At 43.0% G+C, this 16,259-nt stretch overlaps 1 protein-coding gene across 6 annotated transcripts in view; it reads left to right on the forward strand.

Annotated features, from left to right (window-relative positions):
• pus7 (pseudouridine synthase 7) overlaps positions 1 to 16,259 on the forward strand; it is a 64,596-nt gene that overhangs the window by 26,272 nt on the left and 22,065 nt on the right. For 4 of the 6 annotated variants that reach the window (XM_038811611.1, XM_038811612.1, XM_038811617.1 and 1 more), the window contains exons 6-7: positions 12,890 to 12,913; positions 15,769 to 15,880. In XM_038811611.1, coding sequence (XP_038667539.1) covers positions 12,890 to 12,913; positions 15,769 to 15,880 — 136 coding nt within the window. The remainder of the gene's footprint in view (positions 1 to 12,889; positions 12,914 to 15,768; positions 15,881 to 16,259) is intronic. The other 2 variants (XM_038811613.1, XM_038811614.1) reach the window with 2 other exon arrangements.

A 16,259-nucleotide genomic window follows, 5' to 3' on the forward strand; every position in this document is an offset into this window, starting at 1 on the left:
GTGAATTTAATTTCCTCTAAGTGCAAGAAGGACATTAAATCCCCCAACCAGGCAGAGGCACTGGGCGGAACGGGAGACCTCCAACCAAGCAATACCCACCTCCAGGCTATCAGTGAGGCAAAGACAGCAGCATACACCTCTACCCCAGAGTAAATAGCTGGCAAATTTGAAACCCCAAATATGGCCCCACCAGCAGACATGGAAGTAATTCCAATCGCAGTATCTCTGATATGGTGCTAAAAATGGAAGCCTAGGTGATGGTGAGTTTGGGGCAGGACCAAAACATACGCGTATGGTCAGCTGGGGAAAGTGAACAGCAATCCCATCTATTCTCGACATTTTGGCGGGAAAAAACACTCGTGCTAGCCTTGGTCAAGTACGACGATCTGTGTATCACCTTGAACTGAATTAGGCTCAACCGAGCACATGAAGATAAGGAGTTGACCCTATAAAGGGCCTGTCTCCCAGTCTTGCTAGTGAGTAAAGGGCCCAGTTCACTCTCCTATTTCACCCTCACACTGTCCAGTGGGGAGGGATTAGAAGAGAGAATGTGGCCATATAGGTCTAAGATAGACCCCCCCCCCCTTGCCAGATTGAGCTGTGGTTAGAATCTTCTTCAAGAAGGAGGAAGGTGGAGCCAGAAGAAAGGAAGGGAAAGCCATACGAGAGAAACCACAAACTCTAAATACTAGAGTAGGAAGCTAAAATTTGTCCACTAACTCTCTAAAACTGGCAAACCTCCTCTCCACGAACAGGTTATCAAGTGCTCAATTTCCAGAAGTTAAATGTTCCAGCCCAGAAAGTACAAAACGGTGATGGTTACAAATAGGGCCCAGTGAAGACTGGGAAAGGAGTTTGAAATGTTTTCAAAACTGCTTTCAGGTGGGCCGCACGGTGGCACAGTGGGTTAGCTCTGTTGCCTCACGGCGCCGAGGTCCCAAGTTCAATCCCGGCTCTGGGTCACATTCAGTGTGGAGTTTGCACATTCTCCCCGTGTTTGCGTGGGTTTCGCTCCCACAACCCAAAGATGTGCACGTTGGGTGGATTGGCCACGCTAAATTGCCCCTTAATTGGAAAAAAATGAATTGGGTAATCTAAATTTATTTATTTTTTAATTCTAAGCGTGGCGACCACCACTGGAGGAGAATCTAGCGGGAGAAAAGTGTAGTGCCTATAGCAAGGAGAGTGGATGTGGTGCAAGGGTGAACTTCCATTTGGCCTTGGATTGAATCGGGACTGCTGTTCTACAGTGCGATTATTTTGGATATTAGCAGCTCAGTAATAAAACAATAAGTTTGAGCTGGGGGGCTTCTGGTCACGTTATGAAGGGGGAAGACATGCACGAGGTATCTCTGCACTTTTTGACCTTTTTATTTTGGTTTCAGGGAGTATTTTCTTTTAAAATACCACATAATTAACCAGATAAGGATCCTATATAGATGAAATGCCCAGAAAGGTCAGGGGAAAAGGGCAGACAGTAGAAGTTTATTGATGGAACCGGAGGTCTCTCGGAGCTCATCGGCAGATAAAATGGCGGAGGCAGCCTCTGGGGCTCCGGCCACTCCACTAACGGCCAAGGTGCTTTCAAATACCTTGTTGAAAGAATTTGATGAACACTGGTGGGTTGTGTCGGAAGACCTCCGGCAATCGATGGATTGGCCTCCATCTGAGTGGCTGTGGAGAAGACCAACGAAACCACGAAAGCCCATAGAGCCATGATAAAAGACATGGAAGTGGCCCATTCGAGACATAGTGATCGGATTTCCCCCTGGAATCAGAGTTGACTCTGGTGGCCAAAGCAAAGAAATTGCTGAAGCCCAAGGTATCGGCCCAGGAGACAAACGTTCGAATTGTGGGGTAGCCAGAGGGGATGGAAGACCCCACGCCCACGGAATAATTTGCAGAGATGTTCAGGAAGTTGGCGGGGGAGGATGGGTTCATATCCCCTCCTGAGTTGGACCAAGCCCACCCTATGCTCTGGTAGAGGCCTCGTCCTGAGGATCCACTGCATATGGTTATAGTGGTTCCATGGTTTCAAATAAAATGAGCGGATTCTGAGATGGGCGGGGGAGCATCATGACTTCAAATGGGAAGGCCACGCCATCAGGGTTTACCAAGATGTGGGAGTGGAGCTGGCAAAGAAGAGGACTGTGTTCAACAAAGCCACGGCCATTTGTAAAAAGTGGAGTCAGATTCGATGTGATGAACCTGGCGCGGCTAAGAGTGACTTTCGAGGGAAAGGACTAATGTGATGCGTTGGGAGAGGCGGTCTCCTTTGTTAAGAAACACTGGTTGAGTTGAGCTTTTTGAGTGTTGGAAACATGCATGTTGAACTGTTTGGGTTTCATGTTATTTTTTACATGTTCTTGGGGTTAAATATTTACAGTTTGGGCTGAGCTTTGGGTTTTATTTTTATGTAGGGTTCTGTTCTTATTGTTATGAAAATATAGAGGACGCATGGTAGTGCAGTGGTTCGCACTGCTGCCTCATGACGCTGAGGTGCCAGGTTCGATCCCGGCTCTGGGTCACTGTTCGTGTGGAGTTTGCACATTCTCCCCATGTTTGCGTGGGTTTCGTCCCCACAACCCAAAAATGTGCAGAGTAGGTGGTCGTATCCCTGGGGGGGGGGGTTTGCAAATTTTTCTTTGTTTAGTCTTGTGATTTGGTTTTGCGGCCATCTTGGGTGGGCCTGGTTGCTGTACCTTATGTATTTGTGGGGTAATCTCTCTTGGTGGAAATGGCTGACTCTGGATTGAGGAGTGGTGGGGGACCCCCAATACGTTCGCTTGCCTGGAACGTTAGGGGGGTTGAATGGCCCAGTGAAAAGATAGCGGATTTTTGCTCACCTGAAGTGCTCAGATTTCGACGTGTTTTTGCAAGATTCATTTGTGGATATGAGACCAGACAAGACTGCGGAAGGGCTAGGTGGGACAAGATTCTTGTCATTTTTTGCACCCAGGTGATAAAAGATCATTTTTTCTCATGTGCATCAGGTATACTCGTGGATTGATTATATAGTGGATAAGTCTTTCCTCCCTTCTGATGTGGCAGCTGTTTATTCATCGATTGTGATTTCGGACTTAGTGCCCCTTTTATGATCTGGCACTAGAGTCAGGTCCCTCCCAGCGTCCGCCATTGAGGTTGGACATGACATTATTAGCGGACAAGAAATGTTGTAAACACATGTCCACCTCCATTGGGAAAAATATATAATTTAATAAATGTGAGTCAATCCCGCCTCCTTGGCTGTGGGACCCTTAAGCTGGTCCTTGGGGGAGATTATCTCCTACAAAGTGTATATGGTGAAGACATCGAGGGCGGAGCAGCAGAGGCCTGTGTCCTCCATTCTTGAGGTAGACCACCAGTACTCGCCCCATCCCCAGAGCTGTTGGCAAATAGGAAAAAGCTGCAGACACAATTCGAGCTATTGTCAACAGACAGTGGTGGGCCAGCTCCGACGCTCGAAGGGTATGTTTTATGAATATGGGGAGAAGGCCAGTGCCCTCTTGGCTCACCAACTGAAGCGACAGGCGGCTTTCCGGAGATCGTACAGGTACGTGACTCGAACGGCAGCCTGGTTTCCGTGCCTCTTCTGGTTAATGCGGCTTCTGAATTGTTCTATCGGACTCTGTGTTAATCAGAGCCCCTAGCTGAGGGATCGGTCATGACTGAATTTTTGGGCAGCTTGTCCTTCTCAGAAAGGGGAAAGGAGCGAGGAATTGGAATCCCCATTGAACCCAGAGGAAATTGTGTAATGCATTGGGTTGACGCAGACTGGTAAAGCCCCTGGCCCAGATGGCTTCCCCATTGAATTGTATGAGAAGCTTGCGGAGCAGTTGGTACGTTTAATAATAGATATGTTCAATGGTTCATTGTCCTCTACCCACACACAGACCTCTGTCTTTTGTGAGAATCAAAGAGATAAAGACCCAACAATGTGTCAAATGGATCTATATCATTCTTTAGTGTGGATGTTAAGTTACTTGCCAAAGTGTTAGCACTGCTGGAGCCTTGCCTCCCGAAGGTGATCCCGGAGGATCGGACAGGCTTTGTTGAGGGTCGGCCAATATGTCACCTGCTAAACGTTGTACTTTTTACACGCGCGCGCACGCACACACACACACACACACACACACACACACACACACACACACACACACACACACACACACACGTTTGTTTTACCTTCTGCTAATGAGAGCTGAGTGTCCGGTTGATTGGAGGTATCGAAATAAGATATTACTAATTATTCACTTTAATACTTTTGCATAAGAACTGAATCAAAACTTAGATCAAATAAAACATAAACTGGTCAAAGCAGAGCAAAAAGCGTTAAACATAAAAGCATAAAGAAAAGTATAAAGAAATCACTTTTTAAACACAAATAAATCGATAGATGATTCAAGAATTCAGGAAGGCATAAATTCGGAACAGAACTTCGCCGACAAGGTCGTACTTTTAAGGGAATCCATATCTACAGTCTAATCCCTCCATTACTTCTCATTCGCTTCTAATTCTCAGCTGAAAGGGCAGCACGGTGGCACAGTGGTTAGCATTGCTGCCTACGGCTCTGAGGACCTGGGTTCGAATCCCGGCTCTGGGTCACTGTCCGCGTGGAGTTTGCACGTTCTCCCCGTGTCTGCGTGGGTTTCGCCCCCACAACCCGAAGATGTGTAGGATAGGTGGATTGGCCATGCTAAATTGCCCCTTAATTGGAAAAAATAATTGGGTACTCTAAATTTAAAAAAAAATAATTCTCAGCTGAAAGCTCCTGATTTGTTCAAGTGGATGTCTGTTACTTAAGAGGATGATTTATTAATTAAACATCGGCCATTACTTAAGATTGATGGATGTCCATCAAGGTTAGTTGAGGGCAAACTCGGGAGAATAAGTTTCTCACACCACTGCTGACCACAGACCTTGATGTGACTAACTAATCGATACACTTTTATTATTAAGTGCACTGAATAGAATATTCTTTTCATTGTATGAAACATTCATTGATACGTTATACTGTAGTCAATTCATTATATGTGACATTCACTGTCTCAGCTGTTTAGCGCAGGGCTAATTCGCTGGCTTTGAAAGCAGACCAAGGCAGGCCAGCAGCACGGTTCAATTCCCGTACCAGCCTCCCCTAACAGGCGCCGGAATGTGGCGACTAGGGGCTTTTCACAGTAACTTCATTTGAAGCCTACTTGTGACAATAAGCGATTTTCATTTCATTTCATTTTTTCATTTCACTGAAACGATGTCTATACTTCTACAGACATGACACCAAAGTTCAATAGTTGAAACAATAACTGTTTTCACAGTCATGACCTTTTATATCATTTCACCTTTTCATTCACGCATTCTATTAGTACTCAAAACCATGAATAAATCAAAGAATTAATAATCTATCAGTGCACGAACTAGAGGAGATTATTTCCCGAGATGCCGAAAAGGCGTTTGATAGAGTGGAGTGGGAATATCTGTTTGAGATTCTTGGGAGGTTTAGATTTGGACACCAGTTTATCTCCTGGATTTGATTACAGTATAGCGCCCCTACCGCTAGTGTTTGTATGAATGCTCTGATCTCCGGCTACTTCCCGTTTAATAGGGGCACAAGATGGGTGTCCACAGCCTCCACTACTGTTTGCTTCGGCAATAAAGCCATTTGTTATAGAGCCATGGTCCTCTGTTAAGTGGAGGGGAATAAATTGGGGGGAGTGGAGCATCGGGTGTCCATTTAGGCGGATGATCTTGGACAAGAGTGAATGCTTCCCGGTCAACCCCGGGGAGGATAGCCCAAATGGGTTGCTAATTTTTAGCCTACTTTAGCCACATCTAGCTTTCGTTATTTGGGGGTCCTGACCCACAATTGGGCCTTGCTTCATAAATTAAATTATGCTAATCTGGTTGATGGTGTTGTCAGACGTAGAGGTGAGATAACCTCACCCCTGTCCTTGATGGGCAGGGTTCAGTTTAATGAACATACCGAGATTTTTATTTATTTTTCAATGTCTCCCCATTTTTCTCCCCAGTCTTTTTTGTCAATAACTTAATGTCCTCTTCTATTTGGGTAGGTAAGACACCAAGTATCCATGGGGCTTTGCTCCAAAGAAATATGTAATCTGGGGGCTTCTCTCTCCAAAGAGGTAGGCAATATGGGGGCTTGGCTCTACTCAATTTATTGTTTTACTATTGGACAACCAATATTCAGAAGATATTGTTGTGTTTCAGTGATCCTGGTTCCATATGGGGACAAATGGGCGGTATGGTGGCACAGTGGTTAGCACTGCTGCCTCACAGCTCCAGGGATCCAAGTTCAATTCCAGCCTCGGGTCACTGTCTGTGGAGTTTGCACTTTCACCAAGTCTGCGTGAGTTTCCTCCGGGTGCTCTAGTTTCCTCCCACAGTTGAAAGATGTGCCGGTTAGGTGGATAGGCCATGCTAAATTGCCCGTTTGTGTCCAAAAGGTTAGACAGAGTTGCGGGGATAGGGTGGAGGCGTGGACTTAAGTAGGGTGCTCCTACCAAGGGCCGGTGCAGACTTGATGGGCCCAATGACCTCCTTCTGCACTGCAAATTCGATGATTCTGTGAGGTTCTGCATGGTTTCTAGGCTTGGTGCGAGAGTAACTGCATTGTTGCCTTTCTCTCCGGTAAGATTTTCCCTGAATCCAGTGGTGGTATCCACCCTGAGAATCTGGAAGCAATTCAGTCAGTATTTTAAGCTCTGTCCCTGGTCTCCACTAGCCTCTATTTGCAATAATCAGCTTTTCCTGACAGCAGGTTTGAACTCTACCTTTTTAGGCCACACGAATTGGGGGGAAAAGATTGGGCACATTATATTTAAAATAAAGAAGCTGGCGGAGAAATTCCAGCTGTCTGGTTCCAGTCTTTTCAGATACTTTCAGATTCGTGATTTTTCGTGCAAGGTATTTTCCTCTTTTCCCTGGGCAACACCCTCTTCCTTGATAACGATGAACTTGTCTTTGGCCAGATTTGGCAATGGTGGTGGTGGTGGGGGGGCTATTTCGGGCATATGTGGCCATGTCCTCTCAGCAGAGTCAGTTCCATTGAGTGACGTGAGGGTGAAATATGAGGGTAAGTTGGGTCCCATTCTGGATGGTGAGGTATGGAGTGAGGACCTTCACAGGGTCAACTCCACATCTTCGCTCTGTTAAGTCTGATACAATTCAGGGTGCATCCTGATATAACACAGAATGCATCTGCCTAAATTTTTCTCTGGGTTGGAGGACAATTGTGAGCGTTGTTCTTGGTCGGCAGCGGTGGGAGACATCGGTTGTTCAGCTAACCACAATCTTCTGTTCTGGTCTTGACCCAAGTTGGTCAACGTTTGGGCTTCTTTCTTCAACGCCATGTCGGCAATACTCAATGTTGATTTGGATCTTCGCCTCGTTGGTAGCCTGGAGATGAGTTCTACTTGGGTAGAGGTCTCCGACTCTGCCCAGTGCCTCGGCTTGGTTGGGTGACCTCGTGTCTGTCTGACATTTAGAGAAGGTTAAGTACACCATTAGAGGGTTGGTAGAAGTTTTCTGCCTAAGATAGCAGCCATTCATTTCCTTTTTTTTTAAGGAGCCAGTCACTGTTAGCTGTTAGGGGGTTTAGCTTTTTTCTGGGGAGGAGTTGAGTTAATATGTGCTTGGTCACGTTCTTTTGTGTAACGTTGATTAATTCTTTTGCATGATTGTCTTTATCGTGAATTTTTTTTTTAAGTAAATATAATTTTAAAATAAATTAAACAAATTTGGGAGGGCCAAGCCCCCTGGCCATCTATCTCTCTGGAATAGAGCGCTGCAGATTTTGGGGTGTTTACCCACCAAATAAAAGCCGATATCAATTTATTAATCTTAATTAAAAAAGGATTTAGACACGAACATGGGAAACATTGAAAGAGAAATTAAAACCTAGGGAGTATGTTTATTTTTATTGATTGAATCCTGTCCGCCAACGATAGAGGATGGTTGTTCCACCGCTAAGTCTGTTTGGAGTTTATTAATCGGGCTTGGGGCAGCACGGTTGCGCAGTGGTTAGCACTGCTGCCTCACAGCGCCGAGGTCCCAGGTTCAATCCCAGCCCTGGGTCACTTTCCGTGTGGAGTTTGCACATTCTCCCTGTGTTTGCGTGGGTTTCGCCCCCAAAACCCAAAGATGTGCAGGGTAGATGGATTGGGCAATTGGAAAAAATGAATTGGTACTTAAAAATTTTTTTAAAAATTAATCAGACTTGAACAATTCAATTTGTGAAGTGAGGCCCAATTATGGGGGCACCCTGACCCCAACTAACGGCAAATTGTACTGGAGAGAGACCGGGAAATTAATGTGCCTAACTGGGCATGCCTTCCGCGCCGGTTGGGGGAGGTTGACCAGAAAACATTCACTCTGTCTAGATTTAATTTATTGCTAGAAAAGCCATCAACCCGGGTGGAACAAACCGTTACAAGGGGACATAGATTTAAGGTGAATGGTGGAAGATATAGGGGGGATGTCAGAGGTAGGTTCTTTACCCAGAGAGTAATGGGGGCATGGAGGTAGAATGTTGGCGTGTAGATTAATTTGTTGTTCTTGTAGGACAAAAGTTCGGCACAAGATCGTGGCCAAAGGGCTGTGCTATATTTTTCTATGTTCTAATGTTTTCATAATGCCATCGATGGAGTGTGTTGGGTCTGTAATATTATAAAAGTAGGTCATCCACGTAAAAGATACCCGATGTTCCACCACATCTTGCTTAATACCCTTTTAATACTCCTCCATTGACTAGATAAAGACAGCAACTCTATTGCCAGGGTGAATAAAAGTGGACAGCCCTGCCTACAGGCCCCTTTCAAGGGCAAGTAATCTAAATATAAAATGTTTGTGTGAACACTGGCAGTGGGAGTATTAGATACAGGCAGATCCAAGATTTATGGCCAAACCCAAATCTCCCAAGAATCTCAAGTAACTATTTCCGTTCCACCCTGTCAAAAGCTTTCTCAGCGTCGAGAGATACAGTCACCTCTGGCTCAGGTGAAGGGGAGGGGGAAAGAATAATATTTAAAAGGCGACGTATATTGTCTGATTATTGATGGGCCTTCACAAAGCCTGCTTGATCCACCAAAATTATATTTGGGAGGCAAGTCTCCAACCGGAGTGCTAGAGCCTTAGCAAGCAGCTTTACATCTGTTTTTAAAAGCAAGATGGGTCGGTATGAACTGCATTCGATACGGTCCTTGTCCCTTTTAAGGAGCAGGGAAGTAGAGACTTGAGTGAGGTTTGGAGGGATGAACCGTGGGATAGTGAGTCATTAAACGTATCCAATAACAAAGGTGCGTGCTATTTGAAGAACTTCGATTGGAAAGCCATTTTAAAATCTCGTTGGGGCAGAACGCGAAGTCCAACTCTCAACTCTTTCTGCCTCGACAGTTGGAATGGGCAGGTTATCCAGAAACTTGGACATGATTTTCTTGTCCGCAGGGGGCTCAGATTTATACAGGCCATAGTAATAGGATTTATGAGCCGCATTGACCTGGTGTGCAGTGGAAATGAGGTTGCCGACCAAGCCGAGTATCTGGGGAGGTCGCCTGCTGTTTAAGTTGGTGAGCCAGAAGACAACTGGCCTTCTCCCCATATTTGTAAAAAGTACCTGTGGAGCACTGTGTCTGACATGCAGCATTATCAGTGGAAAGAAGCTCTAAGTGGGTTGGTAACGTTTACTGTTTGCATGTAGCTTTGGAGTAAGTTGAGGAGGACCTACTTCTCCCAAAGGGTTCTGAATCTGTGGAATTAGCTACCCCACAATGCGGTGGATGCTGGGACAGTGAGTAAATTTGAGGAGGAGTTAGACAGATTTTTATTGGTAATGAGTTGAAGGGTTATGGAGAAGGACAGTGTGGTGGGGTTAAGGCCAGGATCAGATCAGGCACGATCAAACGGTGGAGCAAACCTGATGGGCCAAATGGCCTAATTCTGCTCCTGAATCTTATTAACTATGATCTTCAAAGTGGAGGATAATCTGATGACCAGCAGTAGCTGCCATAAATTTGAAAATATTGAAATTAAAAAAGGTATTTCAAGGGAAAGAGGCATCAAAGAAAAAATAACTGTACATATCACTGTTAATGTATTGTCTCAAAGAGCTGCAAGAACTCCATGGCCCTGGTGCTTTGATGCTCCCTTTTATATTTTAAAAATTGCTTGGGCACAATGTGCACTGTACCTTGCATATTGAAGAACCTGGCTGCTTGACATTCATTAAGTGTTGAAAGGACATGAGAGTATTGTGTTTTAATTGATTTGACTAAAGTTTGAATATATAATAATTAGACAACAAAACTACTTTCAATTTTTTCACAAATCTTTCATGACACATTTACAACATACTTGCCATTAGAACGTGCAATTGGGGTGTTGTGATTCACTTGGCTGGTTATTTTACGAATGTGTTTCTTTTTACGGCACATAAATGTATGCTGTCAGCAAATATGTAGTACCAAGATGTTCCATTAGCTCATCCTGATAAACATGGTTTAGATTTTGCTGTTAATATCACAATCCAAGCTTGTATAATAGTGGCAGTAACGAGCACTAACCAGTCCTAACTAGTTCTCTTATTTGCAAATCCTCACCATAGAACAAAGCAAATGTTTTTCTAATTTTAGATTAAAGGAAATGCTCATGTCTCTGGAAAGTTTCTTTATTGAATGCCTTCCCTTCTGTTCTGAAGACACTATAACCTGTGGAGGATGATTCAATAGATGTGAGGAGTCATCCACAAAGCTATTCTTCATGTATGAATCTTGGCAGGCTGAACCTGTCCTATCCCTCTTTGCAGCAAGGGCTACTAAGATGGCAAACAGCAATGTTATTTTTATCTTGTGCCATTCTCAACTTGAGCAGCAGTCGGCACATTATGATTGGCCGCAATGCCCATGGTTGGGGATGAAATAAATATCTAGGACTTGTAGTTCTAAAATGGTAACCTCTGACCTCCCCAGGCAACTTGCAGTTGGGCTGTTGTGAACCAATTGGCTGAATATTATATGCATTTTTTGTTTTTACTGCATTTAAATACATGGTACCACCAACAAGCATGCAGTACCAAGATGTTCCATTAAGTCATCCTGGTAAACAAAGAATTTGCTGTTGAATAATGTCACAATTGGGCTTGACTCTGACTGCCTGTGGCTAGGTGTCCTACCAACACTGGCTTTGAGGTGCACGGCAGAACAATCAGGTGCACATGGAACCACATTGTAAAATTGACAAGAATGGGAAACAATTAAAAAAGTTATGTTGCTCATTCTTCTCTCCATTGGTGAACAGTAGACCGAAGTGAAGTCGCCGTAGCCCCAGATGATCATTGGCTGTTTCCCCTTTGAGGGGGAGAGCTGACTGGTGGTGATTTAACCTGAAGATCACCACACCTCGAGCGGGGAGCAAGATTGAGAAGGCGGGGCCTTCATGAATAGCCTCAGCCGGTATGGGAATTGAACCCACACTTTTTTTCCCTCGCTCTCCATCACAAACACACTGTCCAGCCAGCTGAGCTAATTGGGATGATAGTTGACAGCAGTCCCTCTTTGCTGAGTCAGTCATTCGCTGTTCTGAGGAAGCTCCCAACCAACAGTTTTTGAGTCTGGAATGCCAACATTGGCCTAAATTTTTTAACTTAGAAATTTGAGAACTGACATTGATATGCCTCTCCCTCGACACTACACTACAAGCGTCAGCCTAGTTCTGTGCTCAAGTTCCAACTCTGGTAACAATACTACCAGATGGGTTGCTTTTGCTGCAAGTGTGTTCGATGAGAAGGAGATGAACAAGGGAGAGATATCAGTCAGGCCAACCTCTCTAAGATAATTTCAGATAGATTGACTATTGTCCTTCGAGCAGAGAAGAAAAGGGAGAAAAACTGTTTCCAATGATTGAAAGCTCAATAATCAGAGCGCATACATTTAAGAAGATTGACAACAAAGCCAGATATAACAGAAAGAACTATGCAATGGGTGGTTAGGATTTGGAGTGCCTGATTGGATGGTGAAAGCAGATTCAATTCTCACCCAGGGAATTGAATAAATACTAGAAGGAGAAAAGAGTGCAGAAATTTGGGGGGAAAGCAGTAGGCCTAGTTGGATTGCTCTTCAAAAGACCTAGCGCTGATGCGATGTCACAAATGACCGCCTTCTATGATGTGCTGTGCTGATTCTATTAGCGATGGTAACACACTGGGCTTTTACATGGATTGCAAAGGGAGCTCGTTCTTTATGAAGTTGGCTCAAGCTCCTCATGGAAGAAATTATTTCTTTCAGTTTCTAAAAGGAAAAAAAACATGAATCTTTCGAACCATTTTTAAGCCAGCAAGACCTTCAATCAAGATGGTCGAGATTTATTGAGGGGGAGCATGGGAGAAGAATAATATAATTATTTTTCTTCTGGGGATCAAACTGTGTGGTGCAGATTGAGCATTTTTGCCAAGTCTTACCAACCACATTTTCCACAGAACTTTTACTTGTGTGTACAATCAAGGAAATTATATATTAACATCTTTGACCAGTCTTTCCTGTAAGAATATAATAGTTGTCTTCCACTCATTGCATACTACTGCACGTTTTCTTTAAAAAATTGTCAAATTAATTAAGCTACAGAACTATGTAGCAGTCTAAAGTGCATGTGTGAGAGACCGAGATTTGAGTGATATTACGAACTTACAGTTGAATAGTTGCTAAACTGACTTGGGAGAAGGTCTGAAAGGTATTACTTGGACTGCTTGATGAGCTCCCTACTTCACATATTTTGCACATTCATAGCTGCAGCTCTTGCATGGCCCACCTGCAATACACCCACACAAGCATATTGTTCTACAAATTAAATAATGCTCTGTTTATACTTCTTATGCTTTTCAATGGTTGGACAGAGGTCAAAGCAGCAGGTAAGATATGTTTCATTCCACTGAAAAGAAATGTCAGCCATTATATACAGCTTACCAAACTGAAGATTATTCTCTGAAGCTGTTAATTAAGAGCATTACATTGTATGGTTGACCCATTTAAAAAAAAAAATGAAATCTTGCAATTTGCACATAAATAATCATCAATATTTTACAGAACTTGTGAAGCGATGGCTGTTGACTAAGTTTGCAATATATTTTGCTGGATTGTTTGTGTTACAAAATCCTTAAACCATATTGACCATTAGTATGGTTTTGGTCTAATGTTACAGAGAACTATCTGTCCTTAGGTGTGTGTTGGCTTAATGTAACGTTTGGTTGCTAAGGTACAACTCCTGTTTTGTCACATGGAGCACTCATTTGAAAACTGCTGAACTGGAACTTGAATGTTTGCCGCACTGCCGAGTTGAATTACAATCTATTATTAAGGAACACAAAAGTATGTCTATACTTCACCTTGAGTGACCAGAATGTTTATACAATTCAATGAAAATTAATCTCCAGCTGCATTGTACATTGGTGATTTTCTTAACGGATTTCTTTTGGATTGAGAGTTGAAAATCTAACTGCCTTTGTCTCAAGTGAATTCCACTAAAAATATTAAACTGATAGTTTAAATCACTTTTAGTGGAATAAAAATGAAGCTTAGACTGAGTGTAAGCTTGTCGTTTTTTTACAGCAGTCGGAGAGTAAATATTAACTTCCGCGTGTGTGTTTAATCTTTTTTGGTCACATATAAAAGGTTTAGAAAATTGCATGAAGTTCCATGTTCAGATATAGTTTGTACTTCATAAAAAGAAATTGCATATTTAATGTGCATGGCTTAAAAAAGTGATTTATCATATTCAGTTAAATTGCAGGGAATGTTTTATAGAATACATACCAGGTAGCACAGTGGTTAGCACTGTTGCCTCACAGCGCCAGGGTACCAGGTTTGATTCCTGGCTTGGGTCACTGTCTTGCAGAGTCTGCACATTCTCCCCGTGTCTGTGTGGGTTTCCTCCGGGCACTCCGGCTTCCTCCCACAAGTCTCGAAAGACGTGCTGTTAGGTAATTTGGACATTCTGAATTCTCCTGTGTACCCGAACAGGCGCCAGAATGTGGCGACTAGGAGCTTTTCACAGTAACTTTATTGCATTGTTAATGTAAGCCTACTTGTGACAATAAAGATAAAGATTACTTTAAATAACTAATTCCCATAAACCATTAGATAAGAAACTTTTTTTAGTCTTAGTGTTTGAGGGAGGAATGTTGTCCAAAGATGTGCGGGTTAGGTGGATTGGCCATGCTAAATTGCCCGTAGTGTCCTAATAAAAGTAAGGTGGGGGGGGGGGGGGGTTGTTGGGTTACGGGTATAGGGTGGATACGTGGGTTGAGTAGGGTGATCATGGCTCGGCACAACATTGAGGGCCGAAGGGCCTGTTCTGTGCTGGACTATGTTCTTCTATGTTTTTGGGAGAAAATCCCTGCTTTTGGCATTCACCTGAAGCATTGAAATGGGTTGGCAGGACCTTTGTTTAATATTTCGTGGACCTTAGTTTAATATTTAAACCAAAGAATAATACACCTGAAAAGGCAACATTCCTTGGAGTGCCAGTTGAGATTGTGAAGTGGGATAATCTTCTGACTCTGAGATTCAGCTAACTGACCCATGATGGAATTATGAAGACACTGCCATCATACAACAACTTTAATTTATATAGTATCTTTAATGTCATTAAATGTATAAAAACAGGTGTGTTTGAAAACTGAATTCTTGATGACTGTAGGAAATGTTGTAGTTGATTAACTGGTCACAATTATTGTTCTGGGACAAACTTGCTATTGAATATGACCAACATTAGTGAACAATCCTTGTTAAACAAAATTGAGCTCCTGTTTGCCATGACATTTTATAGGTAGGTAAAGTAAAGTTGCCAGAGTCCCATATGACCATAGGCTGCTTTTCCCTTTTGAGGGGAGGGGAGAGTTGACTGGTGGTGATTTAACCTGAGGATCACCTCCCATCCAGTAAGGGCCAAGTTTGAGAAGGCAACCTCGGGTGGTACAGGAATTGAACCCGCGCTGCTGGCCTTGCTCTGCATCACAAACCAGCTGTCTAGCCAAGTGGATTAAACCAGCCCCGTGACATTTTATCCCTTTCCATTCACTGACACACTTCAGCTACTAAAATAATTAATATTACATTTAGTAAACTTAGTTTGTTTCTTATTCATATGAAAAACTTTCTAAGCTGCTGTATAGATTTAAGATATGTAACAATCTCTAGCATGCAATTTTCAGGCAAATTTATTTGGGTCCATTTTACGAACTATAACTCAAAAAGCATTTGAATGAGAAGGAATACATTTATAAAGTTATGGGAAAAAGCAGAGGAGTTGGTCAGTTGTATAGCTGTACCAAAGAGCTGGCCTAGGCTGGATTGACTGATTGGCGTCTCTGTGCTCTATAATTCTATGATTCCATAACCACGTAAAAGGCTACTGATCTGTGGTTTTCCTAGGAAACTAGAACAAATGACAGATTTTAGCTGTAAAGCTTAATGTAAAAGTGCTTAAATCCATGGAATAATAACAGAATATGGCTTCACTGACTGTAAATCAGTGTGTCTGCAAATGAGACCTGATTATGTGTACTGAACTCTCAATTCAGCGATTGCTTACCAAACAGATTGCAAATTGAATCTGAGGAGCAGATCAGTTTCTATTCTGCTGCTTTATGTAGTGATCATCATGGGTGACACGCAGTCGACTCTCGGAGGAAATCATAATTGAGGGAAGAAATTTACTTTTTGAACATGTGTTTGTTGTGTTTCATGAATTGTTTTATTTTCAAAGATCCAAGAAAACATTCGTGGCCCAAAAGCAGGGGTAGCTACTGCCATTTTGTGCTTTATAAGGAAAACAAAGACACAATGGATGCTATTAACGTGCTGTCTAAATATCTGAGGTATGTTGAGTTGGCTTTTGTTATACATCATTCACAGCAGATGTTATTACAAATTACAGAAACATTCTGCAGTCCTATTTTCAGTTTGTATAAATTAAGATCAATAAATTACAGAAACACAAAATATATTATTAATTGAGCACTATTTTACACAAGAGGTTACGGCAAGGTACAATATTAAGGTCAAGCAGGTAGAGGAATAATGGAGTACGGTGAGGGAGAATGTGATGAAGGGAGAGAAGATGTAGAGCCTGGAATGAAGGCAGCGAATGGTGGAGGAAGAGGGGAGAGAGAATGAAAATGGTGGACAAGTAAGAGTGGGTGGAGCAGGAGGAAGCAAGGTAATTACCACTGCACTTTAAAGATACTGCGGGTGTAG

Source organism: Scyliorhinus canicula, chromosome 11 (assembly GCF_902713615.1).
Source record: "Scyliorhinus canicula chromosome 11, sScyCan1.1, whole genome shotgun sequence".
In the NCBI taxonomy this organism is placed as follows: Eukaryota; Metazoa; Chordata; class Chondrichthyes; order Carcharhiniformes; family Scyliorhinidae; genus Scyliorhinus; species Scyliorhinus canicula.